The sequence below is a fragment of the Perissodus microlepis genome, chromosome 3 (assembly GCF_051167445.1).
Source record: "Perissodus microlepis isolate ML-2025 ecotype Zambia chromosome 3, ASM5116744v1, whole genome shotgun sequence".
Lineage (NCBI taxonomy): Eukaryota > Metazoa > Chordata > Actinopteri > Cichliformes > Cichlidae > Perissodus > Perissodus microlepis.
This window is the reverse complement of record NC_140463.1, coordinates 26,716,619-26,735,228: the sequence shown is the minus strand read 5'-3', so window position 1 is coordinate 26,735,228 and position 18,610 is coordinate 26,716,619. Positions and strand designations below refer to the sequence as shown.

General features: G+C 41.1%; 1 protein-coding gene and 1 long non-coding RNA gene across 4 annotated transcripts in view; one reads left to right on the top strand and one right to left on the bottom strand.

Moving 5' to 3' along the window:
• arhgef40 (Rho guanine nucleotide exchange factor (GEF) 40) overlaps nucleotides 1-9,009 on the top strand; it is a 47,758-nt gene extending 38,749 nt beyond the window's left edge. The window contains exons 24-27 of the mRNA XM_084923760.1: nucleotides 656-766; nucleotides 3,579-3,688; nucleotides 6,782-6,825; nucleotides 7,023-9,009. Of these exons, the coding sequence (XP_084779886.1) occupies nucleotides 656-766; nucleotides 3,579-3,688; nucleotides 6,782-6,808 (248 nt within the window). The 3' untranslated portion in view covers nucleotides 6,809-6,825; nucleotides 7,023-9,009. The remainder of the gene's footprint in view (nucleotides 1-655; nucleotides 767-3,578; nucleotides 3,689-6,781; nucleotides 6,826-7,022) is intronic.
• LOC146390770 (uncharacterized) overlaps nucleotides 1-18,610 on the bottom strand; it is a 55,394-nt gene that overhangs the window by 8,682 nt on the left and 28,102 nt on the right. For 2 of the 3 annotated variants that reach the window (XR_014799858.1, XR_014799857.1), the window contains exons 2-3: nucleotides 16,080-16,171; nucleotides 3,089-3,258 (exon numbers count right to left, since the gene is read on the bottom strand). This is a non-coding gene — a long non-coding RNA (uncharacterized LOC146390770). The remainder of the gene's footprint in view (nucleotides 1-3,088; nucleotides 3,259-16,079; nucleotides 16,172-18,610) is intronic. The other variant, XR_014799859.1, reaches the window with a different exon arrangement.

Here is an 18,610-nt window from a genome sequence, read left to right as displayed (position 1 = left end):
TAGGTTTGGATAACTTTTTTCTCCTTAATCAACGAAATCATTATTAAAACTTGCATTTTTCATTTCCTCTGGTTATCTTTGTCCAACTTCAAACATAGTTTGATGCTCTGAAAACATGTAAGACAAACGGCACTGTTGATCTCTAGGTCTCCTGTATTGATTTGGATCCTTAAACAGGACATTGTGCCAAGTCGTCAGATCATAAGCAGACTATAACACTGTTCCAATCTCCTTTCATTTTCTGGACACTTGGTTAAAGTCCTTCAGACTGAGTCATCACCTTTGTTATGTGTACAAGCTATCTGGTGGCAGATGTTTAAGTAGAGATCATGTAAAAATATCCCCTCTGGCCCAGTTTGTTGTTTTGATTTCTCCAAAAAACAAGGAAGTGTCGGCCGTGAATGAAGGCGTTCTACCTTCCTTTATCCATAAAGCCTTGCGCCTCAGCATTGCTTCCTGCCATCGGCTTAGATTGCAGTATCACGCTGAATAAGTTGCTCGGCACGTTTTTAGGCGTGGTTACCTTCTGTTCAGATGGCATTGTTCTCACAAACACAATATTCTGAGCTAATAATAAAATAAAACTGGTAATATTCTACGAGCTTGCAATAGATGAGGTAAACATGAAGTTATTTTTGTCCCTTTGCTCTCACAGAGTTGTGTTTGAAGGAGTCACTGTGCATGGGAGTTTCCAGTAGGCTTCTGTTGGATGCAACAGGAACTCCAGGCTCAGAGTTGGACTCTATCTACAGTCTCAGCGACAGAAGTAAGTTTAAAAAGGAACAAACCTGTAGATGTTGTGGCGCCTTGGACTTAACAAAAAAAGGTGCATGTAGAATTGGGAATGATAATGTAATATGATCTCATATTTTGATTTCCCGGCTGTGTTAAATCGTTGTTGTGGAAACTGAGCTTATCTCGAGCGTTAAAAAGTGAGCATGTGATCTGGCGGAGGACGTTATGTTTGAGTTAGGTGCACTCCTTAGTTTGAGGCGCGCTGTTCCACATCTCGGCTCGCAGATAAAGGAAGCTGAAACCATTTTTCAGTACAACCTGTGTCCTCGGGAATTCGCCCAGTTTTATGTGACCAGATTGGATTACTGGATTGTTCGAATTTGCTCTCTGAGCTGAAAGTGATGTGGCCCTGAGATTACAGATAGGAAAGAAAACGGGTCCTGGGTGTATCTCCCCATGTGACAAGGTAATAATATGGTACACATTTTATTTTTTTCTTATTTTCTTTCTCTTTCTTTTTTTTTTTCTTTCCAATCGTGCACCCCTGGGCTTCTCTATGAATTTTTGATATTTGTCTCACACTGAGAAATTTTGAAGAGCTGTGACATGCCTGCGGAGAATATACGGCGCAGTCAAAAAGCTCAACTGTGGAAACACGTTTTACTTGTGCCATGATCAAATCCCATCACAGCCCTCGCTGCTGTGTGTCTGCCTTAAACTGTTTTCAAAGCGGTGACACAAACTGTCTCACTTCCATAAACAAAATGTGCAGCCTGGCGCTCGCATGGGTGCGTTATTGAAACTGCTAGGCTAGGTTCATGTAGCCAATTTGTCCTGATCACTAACTGAGCTGGGCAAAATTCCAACATTATCCTTTAATGATCTGGATTTCAAGTCATTGTGCGGCTGAGGCTTAGTAAAAAAACAACAAGTTATAAATAATAATATAAGTCCCAGATTCAGTTTTTCCTTCAGGTAAAAGTTCCACTTAGTGTTAAAAAGTAAAGAATTTAATAAGAAACATTTTGTCATTGTACTTTTTCTACAACTGCATATTTTTTTTGTTAATTGAAGAGATCCTTTACAGGGAAGAACTATTTCCAAAGGAGCCCCCTTGTAATCCTATCCCACTTTGAGAACAAGTTAAAACTACCTGCGAATTAATCAGCACTACAAGAATACATCCAGTTTTCAGCAATACTGTGATATTATCATATATACTCACTGAACATTTCATTAGGTACTACACTGTTTAGTTACACATAAATATCTAATCGGCTGATCAGATGGTAGCAGCTCAATGTATTTAGGCGAGTAGACGTGGTCAAGACAACCTGCCAAAGGTCAAAATGAGCATCAGAATGAGGAAGAAAGGTGACTTTGAACATAGCATGGTTGTTGGTGCCGGACAGGCTGCTCTGAGTGTTTCAGAAACTGCTGATTTTCCCACACAGTCATCTCTAGGGTTTACAGAAAATGGTCCAAAAAAGAGAGAATATACATTGAGCAGCAGTTCTCTGGGTGAAAGTTCTTTGTTGATGTCAAAGGTCAGAGAAGAATGGCCAGACTCCTTTGAGCTGTTAGGAAGGCAGCAGTAACTCAAAAAAAACAAACACAAATTACAATAGAGGCAGAAGAGCATCTGTGAATGCAAAACACATCAAACCTTGAAGCAGATGGGCTACAACAGTAGAAGACCACACCAGGTGCCACTCCTGTCTGCACAACAGAAGACTATAAAAATGTTGCCTGCTGTCCGAGTCTCCGTTTCTGTATTCAGATGGTAGGGTCAGAGTTTGGCTTAAACAACATGAAAGCATGTCAACGGTTCAACGCTGTGGAGCATGATTTGTCGCCACACTTTGAGCCTCTTGGTACCAACTGAGCATCATTTATACTCCACAGCCCACCTGAGTATTGTCGCTGTCCATGTCCATCCCTTAATGACAGCGTGCCACCTTCCTGCTTGTAGGGCCAATATGAACTCTCTCCACATTGAGTGTTTATTGGTCTGCAAGACTGTGTAAAAGTTACCTGGTTTAATTTCAGAAAACTTGCCGGAGAGGTAGAACACAAGCAGAGGAAGAACTCCAGTGGATTTTAATCGGTCTTTGAAAAAGCTGTTCAGTGTTTAAGCAGTAAGAGAAATTTAGAGACTCCCGAGTGCATGGAGGACAAAGCCTTAGAGACAATGGATACATATGGGGTGGTTAGTAACAGGTTCACAGCATGCTGCTGAATGAACAACGCAATCTGATACTAGTAATTGTATCACATGTCAAACTGCATTTTTCAAAAAGGGTGCAGGCACATAGTTCCATAAAACAATAAAAAATAAATAAAATCACAGTACCTAATCTAAAGTACAGTCCTTTAGATTCCAGGGCCATCATTCAGCCTCCATCAGCCGTTGTTGTCTCAGAGCCAAAGTGATTTCTCATTCATGGCCCAGTGTAATGCACATACTGCTCACCAGGTGTCTCATTGAGTGCAGCAGTTCAGAATTTCAATGCATGAATTGTCCTGTGGGACAGAATACAGCGTTAGAAATTCATTGAACAGGATGGGAAAAATGCCATCTCACTCTGACTCCTCTCTCTTTGTTTCTGGCGTACGTGCGCTCCATCTCTTTTTTCCTTTCAGGAAAGCGTTATAACACGAGCGCCGTTAAACCGCGAACGTGCACAAGGTTAAAAACGCAGCTGTTCCATGCATGTGCATTTTACTCAAAACGCAGGAAGGCGTTATTATTTGTGCCTCCACCGGCAAAATGTGATTGTTTTAACTGTGTCTGGCACAGACCTCTGTCACACAGCCCCACTCTCTCTGCCTGTCCCCTTCAGTCCACAGTAGCTGTTCAGACACTTCTTCTGTCGGGAGTCAGAAGGAGGGGGGATCTCCAGCGTCTGGGAGGGACCCCAGGAGAAGCTCTGGATCAACAAGCTGCTCACAGGTGGGCTAAAAAAAGTATACACGTGTAACAAGCCCAAAAGATAACATGTGATCGCCAAGGTGAATAAAAGCTATTTTTATATCCTGTAATTACTCAACACTTCACCAGTGTTTTAATATAGACGTGAAGTGAGAACTGTGCTTTTCTGCTCGCTGGCAACGAAAGCGTCTTTTTTGATGTTCTTAGGTTTTCTAGAACCTTTTTAGGAAGGGGAGCTTTGCTGAAAAAGTCCCTTTTTAAAAGCCCAGGCTTTAGTTTGCAGAGCTAAATATGGTTGTAGGCAACCCTTCTAAACTCCTACAAACATGACTTTGTCATTAGTATCAAGATGTTAGCCATGAACGCCCACAGAGTTCTGTTTCTTTGCCTTATTTCCTTTAATCTGTGGGCTACTGCCGGCTGAAGACATACAAATTACTCCAGAGCAAACATTTTTATTTCTAAGCATTTTTTTTTATTATTTAGCGAAGAGCACAGAGGTGTGTTTAAAGGACACTATAGAAGAAGAGACTGTATTTAAAAGATGAACATAGCCAGCAGATTTGCCTTCTTTCTAATGGTAAGCATGGACGACTCCTGGTAGCTGAAATAACTCTGACTGTGGAAGAACATGAGAAAATGACCCATCTTGTCATTGGGTGGGATGGGATGGGTTTGTGGCCTGAATGGCTAGTTTCCGGTCTTATTTAATAAACCATGATGTTCACTATCTAAATTAGTTCTAGATTATAAGATGATAAACCAGAGTATGGCTTCTTGTGATTGACAGGTCACTAAACTACTCTTTGCTTGTGACACCTGATTTTGTTTTTTTTATGTTTTGCTAAGTGCTTTAAAACATTAGTCTACAAACATTGATTTTGCAACAATCTTGAGCCACCTTTCATCTCTTTACTTTACTTCCCATTTTCTCGCTTATCTTGTAACTTTTAAAGTGATCTTGAAGCCGGACACTGACCTATAACTCATTCGAGCGTTTAAAAAAAAAAAAAAAAAAAGGCACCTAATCAGTTTTGTGTCTACACATAACAGATAAATAAGCAATGAGCCAATTTTAAATCTTTTGGGACTTTTTACTGGTGGCCTGTTACAAAGAAAAATTCCAATTTCTTTAGTCGAATCTATGAAAAATGCCAGGGATATAGAATCTTTGCACCAACAAGGTGATTCCCACAGAGCTATTAGCTGAAACCCTGACATATCTCAGCTTGTTTTTGTGCAGCATGTGCTTAGAAATTTGAAGTAACTGGACAGTAGAGGTGGGAATCACCATACATCCCACGATACGATATTATCACAATACTTAACGCACGATACGATATTATTGCAATTTTTTAAAATATTTTGCAATATTCAGATTCTGTACATAAAGGTAAACTTTATCAATATTCATTTTATCTAATATCAAAGTCTCACACTCAGTCTTTCTCTCATTTCAGTCAGTTTTATTGTTGACAAACTTGAACGGTTTGTATTACAGTCTAGTCCAACTTAACTGAATGCAACCATCTGGTACAATTATAGCTATTCTGAACTATGCAATTTATGAAAACTATGCAGCCCATTCAGCAACTGAAGAATTTGAAAGTAAATTAAAACAAAATATAATTTTACATTAAATAAAAAAGTTTTAAACTTAATTAAAATAAAACATGTCTTAAATTAAAATTAGTAAACTGTCATGTTTATTGCTGCCAAAAAAAAAGTTAAACACATTTGGACAGTGAAGGAATGTCAGGATTCTTGCTCAGAAAAAGGATCAACATGCTCTGAAGTCAGAGCATGTTCCAGTCCACAAAAACTTTTTTTGTAACAAAATATCGATTTCTGCTGTCCCTGTATCGATACATTATTAGCAAACAAAATATCACGATACTACACAGTATCGATTTTTTTCCCCCACCCCTACTGGACAAGTCGAGGATGAAAGACAAAAAGACCTATAAACTATCTATAATAGATGAATAGTAAAGTTATTTGAAAGTCATGTGCACTAAAGACCTGACACAGCACCTGAGAGATGCATCTGGGCTCAATGAAGCCTCACAGAAATGTATGAGGGGGACGCTCGATCGTGGCTTGAGGCCACATTCCAGCGAGTGGTGACAAAATAGATGGAATTATGAACACAGAAAAGTACCATCAGATTTTGATCTGCCATGCAATGTCATCTGAACAACATCTGACTGGCAACAGCTTCACTTTTCAGCATGACAGTGATCCCAAACACACTTCCAATGCCTTCCAATACCTCGATAGTGCATCACTGTGTATTTTTCTACCAGCCATGACAGAGCCCAGACGTCAACATTACTGAAGCAGTGTGGGATTAAAGACTGACAGAGAATGAAACGAAACACAGCCAACATCTGAATAAAAGCTTTGAATGTCTGCAGAACTATTCCTGAAGACTACTTAAAGAAACGACAAGAAAGCTGCCTAAGAGTGCTCAGACTGTGTTAAAGACTAAAGGTGGTCGTACCAAATTTTGGCTTTCAAGCTCATTAGATTCCATAAACCCTTACATGCTGCATTTCCATGCACGATTACACGTTTCAGTAAATCATCGCACCTATTTCATGGTTCAAGACTTTTGCACAGCACTATGTACTTTGAATCATTTGTATGTAACATAGTGGTGATATGGTGAAGAAAGTCATTCATTCACACTGAGCTGATCTGTGTTAAAAAGGCATCCTTTAAACCAGTCAAAGCATTTCTCTATGTTTGTAAAGTGAAAACACTGCATGAATCTGGCTGTAAGCAAACAGCAATACCTGCCTGTCATCGCCATGGTAGAGTTTAAATGAATTTGCTCAGTGTGCACACACACAAACTCACACACATTCTCACAATCTCCTTATCTAGCAAACAGAATATGACAGATTAGCAAACAGACAGCGCTGGGAACAGATTGACAGACAGACGGACACACGCAGCCCAAACAGATAGGGCAAACACGCAGACAGCGATATGCACATATTCAACAACAGAGGGAGGATTTGCCGCTTGCGCACGGGTGCACGCACATTTTTGGTGTGTACGCACACTTAAGCGCCGAATGTAAAAATGCGACTGTTTCTTCCTCCTCAGAGCCAGTCTCCCTCTACAGCTGTGTGACTGTCATCTCAATAAGTGTAAGTTTACTCTGTTTATCACACGTTTCTTTTTTTTTTCTACACTCTGCCGCTTTACATGCGCTGCTCATGTCGCTGCATTCCCACGCTGATCGCATTTATTTTACTCATTCTTTATTCTGGGGATTTCTGCATGTGTCACTATTAATATTTTCTTCTTCTTTTGTTTCTTCCTCTCTTTCTGTCACTTCAACCAGAAACTGGACCTCAGATTTTTTTATTTTTTTGAAGTTTTTAAACATCTCTGTTTCACCTCTGGGCGAGCCAAACTGGACTTTGAAGAGGAAGAAGACAAAATGAGAGAAAGAGCCCCCCTCACCCTTTTGAACTTCTCCCACACGCTCTCTCTCCTTCCCCTTTACCCGTTCGTCTCTTTAAAATAAATAAAGTGCCAGCAGATTAAGCAGCGCAGCACAGCACTGCTTTTCTCCACTTTTAAAACCTCCCAGCTCTGATATGACCCCCCACCAAAGAAAATCTGCATCCAAAAAGGATCAAAACTGTCCTGTTTAAATCATGACAAGCACCAGCGGGACTCTCTGCGCTCCGCCATTTTGGATCTGCCAGTCTCAGTTGCTGGCAGAGTCATTGACACCAAAGGCACTTCAGCCACACAGTGTGGCCATTGTCTGCCCCACGACTCCCCACTAGGCCAAACCACTTGGTCTGAACCACTGACTGCCTCGGCTGGCTGACTGTACGCATCACATGCTCCAGAATCTGATAATAAACGGGAAGTAATATGCAGGGCGTAAATCCACCATTGGATTGCAGATTTAGAATGTGTTATGTTCTTTATCATTTTCATAACGCAGAATGGAGTACTGTACGCTTTTTTTCGTTTTCCCTACCTGTGTAAAAATGCGTGGCATAGCCTAGGTGCGATTGCATCTATGTAAATTAAGCAAGGGTGGTGTGAGCATATACACACGCTCACATTCACACACACAACACACAATGTCCCTCAACACATGCAGTCACTCTTATTGTTACAAGACAGTGGAGCACTGTTCACATTCTCATGCCCGCACACTCGCTGTGACCAGTTTCGAGCCTGGTACAGTGACTACATCAACGACAGGCAAGGTTACATTTGAAACGCATGCCGTGAGCTTTGCCTTGATGAAGACCAGGAAGGATTTACAGCATCATATCAGACTGTTATACATTGTGTTAGAGTGTTTCATTTAAGCTAACGTGTTGTTTTTCTTTATTAACAGTGGCCACAATTTAAAGGCAAAATGGTATTTAGTCTTCTTTAAAGTGTAACTTATATCAGCAACATATTGGTGCCTTAAAAATGTTCTTCGGCGTACTGAAGAACATTGCTGTGTAAAATGCCATATTCTATATGCCAAAGGTATAAAATGGGTGACTGTGCAATGATGATTTCTGTACATTTAGTACGGGCATTCCTCATTGGAATGCTGTCTCCATAAAATGGAGAAAGGTGGGTCTGTTTGTTGTGCTAATTTGTGGTTTTACTGCTTTTATTCTTGTGGCTAGAAGATATGAACTACATCTAATTCTTTTCAGAGAATTAATTTAATCTAATCTCTTAGCTTGTTGCTTAAAGGAAGACATTTTCCTAAAATATGCCAAAACTATTATTTTCATGTTTGCCCCCCCTCCACCCCTAGTAGAAAATTAGAATTTGGAAAGTCTAGTTCAGATTGGTTGACATGGGATTCCTCAGAACTGTATTTATGTTCCCAGGGTCTTATGTTTGGCAATTCTATACTCTTTTAACACACATCAATCCTCCTGTTGTGTTTGGGTTAGACCCACATGATATTAAGCAAATTTGGGATCCTATTATATGCTGTGAAGCTGGGGAACAAAGGACTCTGGGAACATGGTATGGACCCTGATTTCTTTATCCTGAATTTTAGAGGTATGTTGTCTGTATACAGAAATGAGAAATGGGAGGAAAAGCTAGACTCAATACAGATACCTAAAACGCTGACAGCGCAGCTAAAGCTTTTTTTTTTTTTTTTTTTTTTTTTTTTAAATATACGTTCATGCATTTTTTTTTAAGAATTCTTAAATCTGCAAGTCATAGTTCCAAAATCATGGTGTTCATATACTTCTGAGGGGGAATGTGGAAGTTTTAAAGAAGACATGGTGGGGTTTTTTTTCTTGCTAATGCTGTTAAAATATGATCAAATACATGATAAAATATTGCTTTATTTGATTTTGTCTTATAACACTTACTGGTAATGACTGTCAGGTGATTACTTTAGCATAAAGACTGGAAACAAAGTAGCTAGCATAGTTTTGTCAGCAGGCTTAGGCTAATGTCAGCTAACCTACTGCTAGTTTGTATTCAATAGGCATCTTCCAGGCAACTACTTTACAAGTTCTTTAAATGAAAGAAAATAGAAACTAGTCGACTAGCATAAAAGACAGAAAACCTCAGAAATAATTTAAAACTCTTTACTTTGGCTAATGTTTAGCATGAAACTTTAAACAAATATTTCATTTACATCTTAGGAGATACAATAAATACCTAATCATGTTCCTCGTTAATCAAATCATGTCTTAAATGTTGCTGAAATGTGCGCTGTGTATAAAATTGCAAACACACACAACGTCAAATGAGTTTGCAGAGTTTAGCTAATCCAAGCGGTGCTAGCAACAGTAGCCTTGTTTTTTCCAGGCAGGCGTTCAAATACCAGTGGCCAAATAATGGGGTCACAGTACATGCATGGCACAAAGGTTTAGGCTTCAGACTGCCAATAAACACTCAGTTTGAGACAGTTTTGACTACTCAGGCCTCTGTGATGTCACAGAGAGTGGATCAAACCTTAATGTGGTTTTACATTGATCATTTGCTTCCTAAAACTTGGACACAGAAGAATTCAGCTATCAGGTTAGTGGCAAAGGGCAGCTATGTCTAGTCGACTAGTTGCATAAATCCCTAATATTTAATATTGAGATTCAAGTCAATTTTCTTATCTAACTTATACCATGAAAAAAACAGGTTTTTTTCTCTAGAATGTCACATTTTTCTTTGAGATATCAAACCTCAACACTAACAGAAGAAAAAGATTAGACGAGCTTCCACTTCCTTCGTTGTTGGTGGGCCCATACACAGAAAGTTATGTCCTCATTCTCTGAAGTTGAAATGAATTATAAGGAAATGTGCAAAAAGATGCACAAGATACACAAAACATACCATTTTATCTCATGACACTGCCCCGAAAGGTTTCAGCATTTCACTGTGTTGTTCGTATTTCATGACGGCAAGCATTCAGGCAGTAAAACCAATAAACATGCACTCGCCGCTTTGATTGAGTAGCATGTGTATCAGACAATACCATGCTTAAGGTACAATATGAGACTGGCAGGTAGCGAAAGCCGGCAGCAGCAGGAGGTCAAGCTCATGTCTGCAGACAGCAGCAGCAGCGGTTTTTCGCTGTTATCAGATTTAGCACGTTTCATATCTGCATCCAAATTCACAAATTGCAAATGGCTATTGAGCCGTTTCTGAATCAATATGTAATTTGTTGGCTCGGAGAAGTCTGTACACTTCATAGCCTTTAGCTGTTTGGTACATTGCATTATATTGGAAGCAATGTAATGAACACCATCTTTCATTCCTACTGCAGCATAAATTGTCATATGCAGAATCTCTCACTTTTGTATGGCACTTTGTAAGGCAGTAATAATGTATAGAAACTTCTCTCTTTATTTTTTTTTCTTTTTATATGAAACACTTTACCTGATGTTTACATTTTTTTTGGAAGCAATGTGGATTGTTTGACATGCATGTTGTACTTACTTGATTTTTTTTTTTAAATAAAACTGAATTAAAGTTCCCAGCCTCAACAGAGGGGGATCTGAAGAGCTGGGTGGGTGGGTGGTTTGTTGCGCTTGAACCTTTTGCAGCAGGGTGTAAACCTCAAAATGAGGCCTGTAACCTTGTAACCCCCCCCCCCCCCCCCCCCCCCCTCCAAAAAAAAAACTTGCAGTAATGAGTGCCGGGGTCTCCTCTGAAAGCCAGCTGTGCTGCTGCCTCACAAAACCCCGAATGATTAGATAACTACAGTGCAGCGCCATATCAAATAGTTCCAGGGATCAAATTCTCGAAAGGAGGGGAGTGCACTTTGAGAGCATGAGTGTGTGTCCATCTGTGCATGTGAGGGACACAGAGAGAGGAATGAGAGATAAAGGCTGGGTAAAGAAGAAGGAGGAGCAGGAGGGGGGGACAGGAAGGGGCAGAACTGAGAGAGCGAGAGAAAGGGATCGACAGAAGAGAAGGACAGGAGACAGTAGGTGGGAATGATGGGAAATGAGCGAGGGCGAAGGGGCAGACAGACAGAGAGGCACAGTCAAGGGGAGAGCAGGAGCACGAGAGCGGGTGGGGGGGTAACCAGGCAGGGGGAGGGAAAAAAAGAAGTGGAAGAATAGAAAAGGGGGGCTTATAGAAAGAGGGAGACACAAAGTAGAGTTAGAACTTTTTTTCCCTCCTCCTCCTTCTTCTTCTTCTTCTTTCTTTCCTAATGTAGAGAACCAAGAGCGAGGGCCGAGAGAGCTGCAGGAAGGATGAAGGAGAGAGAGTGAGCGGGGTAAAAGGGGGGATGTTGACAAAGCAGCGAGACTGTGGCGAACAAAGAGAACGTGAAGAGAATGAGTCGGGGGAAACATCAAAGGGATTTTTCAGGCCCGGTTACCGGGACAACAGACATTTGCATGCGATTAGCTTTTTACATCATATTAAGAAGGGTTAGGGTGAGGGAGGGAGGAGGGGAGAGGGTGATGGAAGTAGGAGAAGGGTGGGGGGACTATAGATCATACACACACACACACTGTATGAGATAGTGTTAGGGGGGAAAAAGGGGAAAAAAAGGACGTTGGTCATCTCACGCGGATAAACTGACTTATAGGCAGCCAGCCAAGCGTTTCTTTTGTAAATGAGATTGCATGTTGAGGGGGGGGCAGATACAGTAATATGCCAGCGCAGACATTTTGGCAAAGGGAGGTCAAAGCAGTCAGTTTTTTTCTTTCTTTAAAAAAAATAAATTATTTCTTTTGATTTTTCTGCTCTGAGTAGAAGTTCGACACCAGTGATTTCAAGCACAGAGGAGGAAACTTTAAAACCTGACAAATGATTTCAGGTGTAACGGCCAGTTTTGGTTTTGTTATTGTTAGGATTTTCTCATGAAATTCAACCATTCTCACCCTCACTTCTTCAAAAAACCATGTCCAAAATGGGCAAAACATGTCACGACAGTCAACAACATGTTGCATTCGTGCCAACTAAAGAGGACAAATGTGCAGTTTTTTGGAAAATGTTTCCAGTTGGTCTCACAGATTACGCTTCTTCTTTTTTTTTTTTTCAAATGTTGCTGAAACATTTAGGCATTTAGGATGCAAGAGGTCTAAAATTGATACAAATTGCCCTAAAATCCCAAAACAACAACCGCATATGCACGTGCGGGCTTTTGTGCGTTGTGTTTACCCACGCCGTCTAGACACAGGTACGCAGTGCACTGTCCATGCAAACACGTGGGCATCGTCACACATTTGTCACAAAACACTTTGTTGTTCGCACCCGTACGCCGCATACATCACTCTGCCAAAAAAAACACACCTCACACAACCTTCCCCGCAATCATAAAAGCCATTAAACATGTTTCTATGGGCACACACCCTCCGGCATTTTACACATGTAATATTATCCCACCATATCTCTCCTCCACCTCCCTCCTTCATTCCTTCCGTCCCTCCCTTCGCTCCTGTCTCTCCATCAATCCACACCCCCACCCCCTTTTCCTCTCCATCTCCATCCTTTTCTCTCTCCTTTTTTATCCATCCATCTTCCTCCCTCTTAATCTCCTCCTCTCCCTCCTTATATCTCACCCCTCCCTCCCCCTTTTTTCTTTTTATTCCCTCCCTCCTTTTTTTCTCTTTCTCTGTGGCCTGCTCTGCTCTCTCTCTGAGTGTGTGTGTGTGTGTGTGTGTGTGAGATGCTTCAGTGCCCTCAGTATTGTGGCTGCATTGTGCCAGTAGGCGTCGCCGCGACAGACGTTGTCACGGCAGCATTGTGATGGGGGGGTGAGATGGTGTGTGTGTGTTGGGGTGAAGTGGGGGGGTGTATTACAGTATCAATACCCTGACACTGCGACAAAAAGGACAGCAGCCGTAGCCACATATCACTCCACCTCTGCACTCCTCCTCCATCACCTCCTTCTCTCCCTCCCTCCCTTCCTCCTTGTGACCCCCCCACCCTCCCCCCGCCTTCTCCCACCTCTACCTCCTCCTCCTCCACCAGCCCCCAGATCAATTCCTCCTCCCCTCCTTTCAATTGATTTGCCAACATATCTCACTGAATATGTACATATTGATCCCCTCCTCCTCCATCACCTCAGCCCCATCCCTCACTCTTTTCTCTTTCTCTCCTTCTCTTGTTTTTACTCAAACATCTATCAGATTTCATCCCCACCATCTATGCGCCCCCTCCCCATCATCCCCTCCACCCTCGCCACCTTATCTCACTCCATCTCTCTCCCCCTTTTGCTCTCTGTTTCTCTCCCTTTCCCTCGCTCTCTCACACACACACATATACTTTCCTCATCTTTCATTTCATCTCCCCTATTCTTTACCTCTCTCTCCTTCTCTGTGCCATCTCTTCTGCCCACCCCCCACCTCCCCTCCTCACTCTTCTTTCCATTGCACCTCCCTCCTCATCTCCCTCCCTACGGCTGTTTCTCTTTTTTTGGTTTTGTTTTGTTTTTGTATGTGTGTGTGTGTGTGTGTGTGTGTGTGTGTGTGTGTGTGTGTGTGTGTGCATCTCTGTCTCACTCACTCTCTGCATATTAATTGGTGTATTTCTGCTGCGGCGGAGAAAACAATCAAAGCGTCAGGGGCGGGTGATGATGCCATTGTGGCAGCCGCAAACACATACACATATGTAGTGTGCATACACACACACAAACACAAACAGATAGAGAAAAAAGGGGGAGACGAGCACACACTCATACACACAAACACGCATACATGCACGCGCAAGGCCAAAATGCACGGAGTACAGTTGTGGGGACATCAGCAGACGGAGCTTATATGCACTTGTATACACATATATAACCTGCTGACGTGCAAAACGTGCTCATGCACACGCTCGTATACACAAAGTGATTTACTATGTGCACACACTGAGGCAGGCATGCACGGCACATATGCCACAGACTTTAGTCAGTCACTCTCAGATACACAATAGCGGGCTTACAATGGCTGATCCAGGAGATATGTTCTGCGTCAGCAAAGACATTTGAATTTCCCAGCCAACATTTACCTTCAGAGCACAACACGTTTAAAATGTTAAAACCAAGGACTGGAGCTGAGAAACATTCACACTTGTGCTTTCTTCTGCACGTCATGCGGAAAACTAGGAACGGAGGTTATGCCTAAATGCTTTTTATACTACAGCTCTTGTTTGCTGAAAAGAAAGAATGTGAACGCACCTGAAATGTAAAGAGAAATACTTCCCAAAGTGGCTTTTTTGTTAATGTCATATATTTTGAATTTTGCTCTGGAACTCTCTTTGAGAGCTCGCGGATGAGGCGCGTGGGCTTTGTCACTCCGCATGCACCCTGGCCCATGTACTGTAGATTTGACTCTGGCTTATTTGTTGTTGTTGTTGTTGTCATTTGCCCTTTAACTGTTCACTCTCTAAGCCACAGTGCAGCTTGCAACTGAACATGAGAGCACACAGCAGAACGAAAACAAAAAAACAAAGTCTGTGTTTAAGTCAGCATTTGGGAGCTTAAAATGCAGACCCAGCCGGAGCAGATAAAGCTGAGGGCAAAGATCTCCTGAAAATATTTGAGCTAAATCAAGACCTGTCAAATAACTTCTTATTTCCAGCCAAGCAATAATAGGATCTTTCTTTCAGTGCAAGTTGATATAGCTCTAAAACTGATGGCATACAGCACCCTTTCCATCCCATACAGTGGCTGAGAGTGTAATGAATATATATATATATATATATATATATATATATATATATATATATATATATATTTAAAGCATAGATTCCAGAGACTGCAACTAATTTAAAACCGGCCATTTGTGTTAAACCCACCAAGAAACAAAGAAGCGGTCTTACTTTTAAAGTCCCCTCGATTCCAAATGATGTCTCGCTTTTTTGTTGCTTCCCTTTGATGTTTGACTGTGTGGAATGATGTCGAGCTTTGTGCACAGTATGACACATTTATCTGCTGAAGGGGAAAAAGTTTCTCTTTGCTTCAGTTCAACACAAACAGGATTTGGTGACATCACAAGAATGGAAACCGAATGCAGCTTACAGTGCTGTGATGTTTAGACCGGAAACCTCCAGTAAAGATACACTGCATATGTCGTCCTGTGAAGTAGGAGACGTGCTTTGTTCAGCAGATGATGAGCTGTAAATCATCTTTAACTGCTGTTTCTTTATATTTAAAGACTGAAACACAAGGGTTTCAAAGTTATGAATAAACAGTCTCAAGGGTTTAAATTCATGTGGTTGTTCGTGGTGGTTGGTTGTAGGTTGTGAAGGTGTAGCTGCTGTATGTGTACAACCTAACTTTATAAGGGAACAGAATGCCAAAAATGCCTGTCTTTCTGGCTTATTTTGGAGGTTGTGTGCCAGCTAGCAGCACTTACTATTTCAGTCTCAGTGGAATGGCAGCACCATGCTTTAAATCAGGGGTTTTTAAACTTGTGCAAATATTCAGTGTTTGTATTTTTTCTGCTTAGTAACCCAGCTTTATTTGATAATGTTAAGTAGGTTTAAGACAGAGAAAAGTTAAAACGTAAAGAGAAAGCTCCCTTGGTCACAGTCAGTGCAACTACTTTGCAGTCTGACATAATGTAGCAGCACCGGATGAATGAAATGTACAGAAGGGCATTCTTTTGGAGTTGTTAGAGGGCTGCATGAATTGTTAACAGAGGCCCCCGCTGGCCTGCTGCACTTTGAGGACTGTGGGTTTAAATGAAGCTTGAATAAAACCCGCTTGCTCTGTATCAGCGTACATCAAGAGATCATCAGCCTTGATTCTGTTGGACAGAATGAAAAGCTGTGCATAGTTGTGCTCGTTCTTTAAATGTTTCAAAGGGATCCAAACAATTACCTTTTCGATATTCAAGTCTATTTTATTTATATAGCACCAAATCACAGCAACAGTTGCCTCTAGATACTAGTATACAGAGAAAACTACAGCAACCACATGACTGAGCAAGCGTTTTGGCGACAGTGTGAAGGAAAAACTTACTTTTAACAGGAAGAAACCTCAGGCCTCTGGGTGGAGCAGCCATCTGCTGCAACCGGTTGGGGATGAGGGGTCAAAAACAGGACAAAGACACGCTGTGGAAGAGAGCCAGAGATTAATAATAACTAATGATTAAATGATAGAAATTGAGCTTTAAAGAGCTCACAAAACCGCTTTCTGTGTCTCCAGTGGTGACCCTACACTCCTACAAAGTCATAAAGGTCAGTGTTGTAGGCTGAAGTAAATAAAAAACCTAATTAAATAAATCTGTGTGAGTTTCTTTTGTTGTGTTTAACCACTTCTTTGTCTTGAGTTATTTATTCTAGTATGTAATCGGTTCTGTTTAGCCCCTTTTCCATTAGTACCTACTCAGATCGATTCACCACAACTCGACTCGGATCGACTGGTTTTCCATTACAATAGAGTACCACCTAATGTAATCACATTAGGTCATCGTCATAGCAACGCGGCCAAGCGTCCTGTGACAAAGGTGAATGTCAAAGTGAAGGCATGTCTGCTGCTTGGTCTGTGGCTTTTCGTTGACTCTGGGACCACGGGGTTGATTTTTATATCCCTTGTTGTCTAGTTTCAAAAATGACAGTTTTGATTTTCGTGAATGGGGCGCTCGCATGACTCATCGAGTGACGCCACTGACCAGGCAATCGGTGGCATGGAGTCTGACGACGTCATTTTTTACTACCTGCTTGGATCACTTGGAACCACGGTCGAGCAGGTACTATTTTAGTACCTGGTACGGAGTACTATGACCTAATGGAAAACCCTGAAAACTGTGGCAAGTCGATTTGACTAGGTAGTAATGAAAAAAGGGGCTTTTGTTTGTCAGTAGTCTGGCATCCACTGTTTTCAGGATATCGTGTTTAAAGTTTGTGTGATGGCAGATATGAAAGTCAAGGTCAAAATCACACAAAATGCTCTTGTTGCTAATGTGGCTACCATAAGCTCAGTGTCAATGTCACTGTTCCCTTAAGACCACACAGACAACAACACCGGGAATTAATCTAAAGAATTGAGTGCACAAGTTTGTATTAATTTGGTATTTTCTGTAATATACACAGGGTCAAAAGTCTCAAAACTCACTGAAATCTTTTACTAAGGGGTTCTGAATGCTCTAGAATCTCCTTTAACCTGACTAGGCCAAGGGATGTTAACTTCTTGTTAGTGATCATGATTTACTTCAACTGGTAGTTTCTCCTTGCAGCATAAAACAGATTTGTTTGATAGCATTCATTGCATTGACCAATACTTAGAATAATGGAAAAGTCCAAGGAATCCAGTGAAGATCAAGGTAGAAGAACTGTAGATTTACATGAGTTTGGAAGCTCTCTTTGAGCCATTTCTTAACAACTGCAGATTCCAAGATTATCAGTTCAAATGACTGTTTGTAAGTACAAGTTATTATGATGTGTGACCATGTTGCCAAGGTGTAGAAGAAGACCCAAGGAGCGGGGTGCTGACCAAGAAAGAAGCACCTGCTCCAAAATCAAAAGCTTCAAACTCAACTTAGATTTGCCTTCTGGAGAAACATTTTATGATCAAACGAGACAAAGATTGTTAACTGCGTTAACTGGCTACAATGACGAAAGGATGGAGGAGTAAAGGTGAGACTGTAAAACTTATAAACGCTGTACCAGCTGCCAAGCATGGTGGCGGCGGCATCATGCTTGGAGGATGTTTTGCTGCCAGTTGTTCTGGTACATTGCATGGAATGATGAAGGAGGAGGACTGCCTTCAAATTATTCAAATTCACCTCGAATCAACAGCTAGATGTCTGAAACTTCGATATCGTGTGCAAATACCAGTGTTGGTCAAGTTACTTGAAAAAAGTAATCAGTAACTAATTACTGATTACTTCCCCCAAAAAGTAATCCTGTTACTTTACTGATTACTTATTTTCAAAAGTAATTAATTACTTAGTTACTTTTTAAAAACACGATTTACAACCTGAATAGGTGATAAAGCGATAGATCTTTCAGCCCAATTCTACTTTTTCTGCATAATCCATCATACAAAATGTAATCAAATGGAAAAGTCTCCTTTTTTAAAACTTGTTTTATTAGTTTTAATCTTTTAACTTTATGCATCAAGCAAAAATTTAATTATATGCAACATTCTCTGACTGGAAGAAATTAGTTTAATATTTAAACCTATTTTCTGCACATTCCAGCACATAAAATAATTGTTTTTTTGTGTGTTTACACTCACTCTTTCAAATAGATGCAAGTAAAACACAGCAGAAAATAAATAAAGTCAAAGACTCAGTGGCCCTTTTGCTCTATTTTCACCTGTAAAGCAGGAGTAGGGTAGGCGGAGGTTTACCCTGGTGCAGGTGTGCCGCAGCGGTCAGTGGAAGAATCCGCGAGTTTCTCTGTGAGTTTCCCATTACGTCATAGCGCACTTGGTGCTTGCTTGGAAGCTTAGGGTTTTTTTTCGCTGTAAAAAGAAGTTTTCTTCCCACGCACAACGGACACTAATGTTTTTGTCACTTTTTATGGAATCAAACTCAAAGTAAGGTC